The sequence below is a fragment of the Mesitornis unicolor genome, unplaced genomic scaffold, assembly GCF_000695765.1.
Source record: "Mesitornis unicolor isolate BGI_N332 unplaced genomic scaffold, ASM69576v1 scaffold24735, whole genome shotgun sequence".
Classification (NCBI taxonomy): domain Eukaryota; kingdom Metazoa; phylum Chordata; class Aves; order Mesitornithiformes; family Mesitornithidae; genus Mesitornis; species Mesitornis unicolor.
In genome coordinates, this window is record NW_010187857.1 from 20,116 (window position 1) to 26,974 (window position 6,859).

Genomic DNA, 6,859 nt, shown 5'->3' on the forward strand with positions numbered 1-6,859 from the left:
CCCGGCAGCTGCCCCACCCCCCCCTCCCCAATCCCCCCCTGCCCCCCCTCTCTGGGGGCTGTGTCACATCTGCCGTCCACAAGAGGATGGAGTGGGTGCCATGGTGGGAAGCTGGCATCTGACCCCCCTGGCCGGACCCCACTGTCTTTTGGGAGCAGCGTTTCGACGGCCGTCAGGGCCATTTCCGGCGTGGCTGGTGCACAAAGCTGGCCCTGTGCTCCTTGACTTATGGCTCCATTTACTCGACCCTTCCCGGGGAGCTGTGCCGCCTGCCCCCGCGCCGTGAACCGCTGGCGGCCGGGACAAAGCTCCTTTCTCCCTGGGGCAGGGAACCGCGCCAAGGGGCGTCCCCAGCCGAAACAACGCCGTCGCTCCTCAGGGGGCTGTGGGGTGCGGGCTGGTGTGGTGGGGGGCAGTAAGTGATGCTCTCCCACTTCCCCTGGGCACCAAACCCTTGTGGGCTGTAGTGCCGGCCATTCCCAGCTCTTCAGGGCAGTTAATTCCCATCAAGGACCCAACGGCTGCCAAATTCCCTCCTGATGAAGGTTTAGGCGGTGGTGAGCATTGTATGAGAGACTGGTGAATGTTTCAGCTTCACTCGCTGTCCCTGGCCACCAAAAGCCACCAGGCAGAGTGCTTGCACCCACTGCAGCGTCCTGCCAGGACCTAGACCAGGAGAGGCCCTGGAAAGGGCAGATCCTGGGGCTGTGAATTTGCAAGGGAGATGAGAGCTCAGGGCATGGAAGCTGCAACACCCGAGGGCTCATCCGGACACCGAGATCCTCTCCTCTGAGCCCAGGGATATGCCCCTGCTTCCCCATCACTGTGGCACAAAGGGAAACTGAGGCAAGGAGTGCAAGGAGCACCCAGAAAAGGCAGCGTTACCTCTGCATTCGGCATCTGAGATGGATGTGCACTCCTTCACCAGCACCTCATTATCCTCACAGGTGGTGCAGGGCAGGCAGGGGTCCACGAAGTTGACTTCGTTGGAGAAGGTGCCCTCGGGGCACTCCTCGCAGACCGTGTCCTGCGAGTCCTGGCAGGGGAACATGAGGCCGAAGCCCTCCTCGCACACCCGGCACTCCTTGCAGGTCCCGCTCTCCTCGTCCTGGTAGTAGCCATAGGCGCAGCGGCACACGGCATCGTCCGACTCCACGCAGGGTGCAGACATGCTCTGCAGCCCCACACACTGCGTGCAGGGCTTGCAGGCCTCCGTGGCGCTCACCGTGTCCGAGTAGGTGACGCCTGGCAGGGGACAGAGGGGGACATCAGCAGGATCCTGGTATGAAGTCCCCAGCCCTGTGGTCACTTTGCTCCCCAGCGACAGCTTCGTCCCATCACCAAATTATGCCAGACTGGGGAGATGGGTTTCTGCAGCAGCTGCTGGCTGGGACCAGCTCTCCTTTCACCATTTTCCCTCTCCTCCAGGCCAGATGGAGCAGTGTCCCCCACCCTGCAACCCCCTACCACTGCCCAGCATCTCCCAGTCCACAGACTCTGCTTCCCATTAACAGCTACACCCTTTCTGCAGCTGATCCCAGTGCTGGGTGCCCTGTCCTTGGGCAAGCATCCTTGTCCCCATCTGGAGCACCAACTCCATTTCTGACCCCTGGATGGTCCCCATGGGCATCTGACAGCCATCACTGCTCCCCAGCATCCCAAACACTTTCTCCTCCACATCCTGCCCAGAGATGGGGGGTGGTGGGGGGGGGTCCCTTGGGCATCAACACCCCACGTCCCCCCTCCTTGGCCATGTGTCCCTAATGCGGGGTGTGATGTGAACAGGGTTACAACACCAATTGCTGACTCTTCTCTGACCCCGGAGCTTCTCACTCTCCGGTTTCATCCTGCAGAACCGACTGCCGGGGAAATCAATCCTTCTCCCGCAGCCGCCCCCGTGCCCTCTCCCCACTCCCAAAGGTGTTTGAAGATATTTTTAGCCTCGGAAGAGGGGGCAGCTCCCATCCCAGAGGGCACAGCTGCTGTCCCTCTGTCTGCTCCCTCTCAGCCATCCCCCCCAAGCTGCAATGCCCCATCCTCCCTTGTCCTAAACAGCAGGGAAAGTCCAGCCTCCGGGATGGAGAGAGTGTTGGGGGGATGAAGCATGATCCCTGCTTCTCAGGAAGGCAACTCCACTGTGAGGTGATCTTGAATTGCCTCCCTGTCTACCAAGTATGGTGGTGAGAGATGGTGATTCCCACCCTCAGTGGCCTTCAGCTTCCCTGGGTGGCCAAGGGGACACCAAGCAGTCCTGGGGCTTAATTTTTTGCTGCTTTCAAGACAGAAGGGAAGGCAGAGCCTCGAGACCCTGGTGATGGGCAGGGATGGAGGTGCCATCCCCACCTCGGCTCAGCTGCAGCAAACCCTGAGCAAACCCTTGGCTCTGCTTGGGGGTGGGCAAGCAGCCCCTGCCCCCCTGCTTGCCCCACTGCAGGGCCATTGCAGCACCGGGTCGGCCGTCAGCATGCACAGCTCCCATTAACCTGGGCTCATCCTTTGCATTATTCTGAATTATTGATAGGCACCATTAGAGCGGGGAAGTGGCCAGGAAAGGCATACGGCTGAGTGGGCACATTTGCAGTGGCAGGGAGGTATCTGAGCTGAGCAATTACAGCTGAGATTCAAACAGGCCCCCTCCTGCCCGCCCGCAGCGATGGAGGCTGGCGAGGGGGATAAATAAATCATGAGGCAGCAATCAGGGGTGGCTGGCAAGGGAGGAGAGAAAGAAAAGCAGAATAAAAATAAAATTTAAAAATATATATTCAAAAGTTATCATAAAAATTTAACATCATTATAATAAAAAGTTATACTGGAAATAATTATAATAATTTTTTAGAAATAAAAACTATGTCTATTAAATAAATATGTAAGTGGCCATTTGGGCTAATGCAAAGACCCCAGCCCCCATGGTCTTTGGCAGGGTTGGTGCTTTGGTGGAGCCCATGGAGGTGTGGATCGGGGTGGCCCAGGGCTGTGCCTGGGGTGGAGGTGGGGATTTGGGTGGCCCAGGGCCGTGCCCGCATTCCTCCCCGCTGGCTCATCCAGGTGCTTTGCCAGGACTGGGGCTGCCCAGACCTGCCAAGCACTGCAGCACTGGGATCCAGTATGAGCCCAGCTCCCAAAGGACCCTCTCCCCATCCTGGCAAGGGGGTTTGCAAGTGTCCTTTCCCCACCCCGAAATCCCACTCAGAGAAGAGCAGGGGGAGCGTTTGCCCCCTTGCGGCACCTGTACCCACAGTCACCCCCACCCAGCAGCTCCCAGCTGACGAGCTTCTGGTGATTATCCACGCTGCCATTAACGAATCAATGAACAAGTGCAGCTGGGGCAGGGCTGGGGGGATAAAATAAGAGGCTTTGCAGGGAGTTTTGGGCTGGTTGTGGTGGCTCAGCTTTGTTGCTCCCTTGTTGGGGGTGATGAAGGGGCTGAGTTCCCTGTTTGGTGCTGCAAATCAGGGTGATGGTAGGCCTGATCCTGCCCTGGGGTGCTCACTATGCTGCTGTGTAGTTGGGTAGGTGATCCTATAGAGTTGGTATTCCCAAGCAAGGGGAGGGAGGGCTGCGAGCTGCTGGGGAGCAGAGGAAGGGAAACTGAGGCACAGAGAGGGACTGGCAGCTGTGTAGAGAGGCCAGGGGTGCTCAGCCTTGCTGGTCCATCAGCAGCAGCTGCACAGGGTATGAAGTGATGCTGGAAGGCCCTGGGGCTGCAGCTGTAGTTTGCTGCTCTCATCCCCACAGGAACAGAGAAAGGGCCCAGACAGACCCTTTTGTCCTGGTCCTTTCCAGCTCAGAGCCCTGCCTGGTGTTAATCCCCCTGCTAAAATGCAAATGTTTGGCCTGGGGCAACAAAGAGCTGGGATGCAAACCAGAGCAGTGCCACTTACACCTCGATCACGGTCCTGGTCTCTCCATAACATCCACGTCCTCTGGGGAGAAGGGTGGAAATTCCCTTTATCACCCAATTTCCCAGAAAGAAATAATGGAGATGAGCCATCTGCCAGCCTGGAAATGTGGGGGGGTTACAGGAAACCAGCTCATCCGAGCATCCCCAAGAACACAACACAACCCCCTGGATTTACAGCCTTGCACCCCCAGAACCTGGACCCCAACACCCAGCTCACAGGGATGGGTGGCACAGAGGATGCTCTGGCACCCTGGGGTTACCTTGCAGCAGCCAGGAGGGTGTTCAGCCCCCCAAGGCCCTGCAGCCGGGTGCAGGGAGGGTAAACGCTGTTGATCGATTTTGCAGGAAAGCAGAGGTATTTTTAGCCCTGCCCTGACACTGCTCTGTCCCCTGCTCCGCGCTGGCACTGCTCAGCTTATCCTGCTGCTTCCCCTAGACTTTACCTCCTCTTTGCTCCCCTCTCTCAAATCACATCCCCAGAACGACCTGGGCTTGGCTGGCACAGCTTTTCCTACAAATACTTCTCCTTAGGCCTTCAAAGGTTTTCCAGCAGTAAATTTGAAGGGCAGCTTGCTTATGCCTATCGTGGCATTGTTTAAACAGCGATGGCTGGACCACTTCATCTGTAAGCATTTAAGCAGGTCTCCAGCACGCAGCTCTCACTGACATTTATGGAGCATTTGACATAGAAAATGTGCCTGGAGCTGGCCAGGAGAAAACTGTTCCCCTCTCTCTTGGGGACCGATGTGATTTGCTCCTCCCATCTCAGAAATTGCTTTTATTTTGCAGTCTTTACAAGGTTTGAAAATAAATAATACAGATGGCTCATTGGGAGGAATCCCTGTGGCTGGGCCTGAGACCAACACACGGTCAGCATGAGGAGGGGGATGTTTCGGAGGCAAACACCGGCCACGATCCAGTCGCCAGGGAGCTAATGGTGCTGGAAGGGGGATCTGCAAAGGTACCTGGCACCAGTGGGTCCCATAACAAGGAGAGATGCTGCATCCATGGCTGGGATTTGCAAGGAGGATGTTTTGGGGTGTTGCTAGAGATGACCCCAGTGTCAGGGCAAGGATGCAGTGCAGTGGGGCTGAGCTATGCAAGGGATGTACCCAGGATAGTTGGGTTGTGCACCAAAAAGAATGAAGCAAACCATACAAATTATGCCCAGGCACCGCTTCTAGAGGGAAACAGAATGCACATGAGGAGAGGCCCAAGTGCCTGCTAATGCTCATGGTCCCCAAATCCCTCCCAGACCCAGTGCCAGCCCCTTTGGTGGTGGGGAGCGAGTACTCACTGTCCAGGCAGGGCTCACAGACGGTCTGGTTGACCCCGCAGGGCTGCACCACCCCCTCGCCCAGGTTGCAGGCTTTGCAGCACTCCCCACTGGTGGTGTACATCTTGGTGAAGCAATTGTCCTTGGAGCCCCAGGCGGGTCCCTGCGGGAGAAAACAGAGCCGGGAGGTGACCCATGAGAAACGCACCCAGGTAGGGTCCTGCTCTGGGGTGAGCACCCTAAAGCTCACGTGTTAAATGCAGGTTTGGGGAGAAATTACTTTCCTGAGCAAAAGTTGTCCCTCCCAAGTGCTGCTGCTGGAGGGAGGTCAGGAAAGTATTTTTAGGGATTGCCTTTCCATGGCGTTACAGCACTGTTTGTGCTTGTCTATAATCTGAGTTGTCTCCTCTAAGGATGCTTTGCCATCCTGAAGGGCTCAGCCCTTCCCACCCTGTAGGACAACAGGGCTTTACCTTCAGGATGGTGGCAGGGAGACCTCCCTACCCCAATGTGGGGCAGGGAAATCGGCCCCCACAATGGAAATGAAGACTTTGAAGGGAGCACTGGGACCCTCAGAGGCATCACTGTCTAATGGAAGTAAGTGTATCTGCTTATAAAACCTGTCATCACATCTGGAAGCCATAAATGTGTCACGAGCGGCAGGGTCAGAGCCACGCGTGCTTTGCAGCCTGGAGAGCAGGGTGCACTTGTGGGATAGCTGCCCCCCAAAATGAGCCGTATGCAGCTGCAGAGATGCTCATAGTGATCTGAGCTCTGCCAGGGCTCCTTCTGCTCATAGATAGGTGTGCTCTGAGGCTGGGCCATCCCTTTGCCACCCAACTAAGCCTGATTTTTTGGAGGGAAAAACTCAGGATTTTTTGGGAAAACTCAGCAAAGTCTTGGAGGAGCTTCCCCCTCCCCGTGCATCTGGATGCCTCGTCAGCCAGTTGGCTGCCTCCTCGCACAATGCGGCGTTATGAACTCTCGTTATGAACTCGCTGTGCATCATCCGGCAGCATCCGGCCCGGCGGAGACAATGGAGCGCCAATTATAGGCATCTGAATGACAAAGTGCTCCAATTACCCTGCGCTGGAAAGCCTGTGCTCCCTTCCTTGGCGCTGCTTCGCCAGCCCAAGCTGGCACCCGCTCCAGCGCTGGGCCCCAGCTGCGCGGGCAGGGCTTGGTGTGGGAGGGGGGTCTTCCCAGCACCCCCAAATGACAGCAAGGAAATAGGGTTGGGGGTGAGGAAGGGGCTCGCTTTGCAAAAAGGGGGGCTGCACGCCTCTGCTGGGGGATAAATCCGGCTCATGGGGGGCTTTCCAGCAAACCTGGTTGGGTCCATCTCCTGCAGCCCCTGCTTGCAGTGTGTCTCCCCCTTCTTGGGCAGGGGTTTGCTCCCTGCCCACCTCCCCCCTGTCAGATCCCTCCCCGCCCGCGCTCCTAAATGTAGAAAATGCAACTTCCAGTCCCAGGTGCTGCACCCCCTCCCTGCTCTGCCTTCGTTCCCCTTTCAGTTCTCCATTTCAAGCACTGACATCCCCCCAAAGGGGGTGGCGGCAGCAGCCGGGAGCGGGGCCGGGGGAGCAGCCGAACGTGCCCAGTTATAAATAGGACTGGGAGGACTGGGGCAGCGCAGCTGGGGCCGGCGGACGCGAGCTCCCCCAAGCCGCAGGCACATGCAA

The 6,859-nt window shown here is 57.4% G+C and overlaps 1 protein-coding gene across 1 annotated transcript in view; it reads right to left on the minus strand.

Moving 5' to 3' along the window:
* Positions 1 to 5,402, minus strand: part of NGFR (nerve growth factor receptor) — a gene marked incomplete at its 5' end in the record, with an annotated part of 7,292 nt that extends 1,890 nt beyond the window's left edge. Inside the window, 2 exons of the mRNA XM_010185608.1 lie at positions 886 to 1,245; positions 5,199 to 5,402. Of these exons, the coding sequence (XP_010183910.1) occupies positions 886 to 1,245; positions 5,199 to 5,402 (564 nt within the window). The remainder of the gene's footprint in view (positions 1 to 885; positions 1,246 to 5,198) is intronic.
* Positions 5,403 to 6,859: the final 1,457 nt, after the last annotated feature.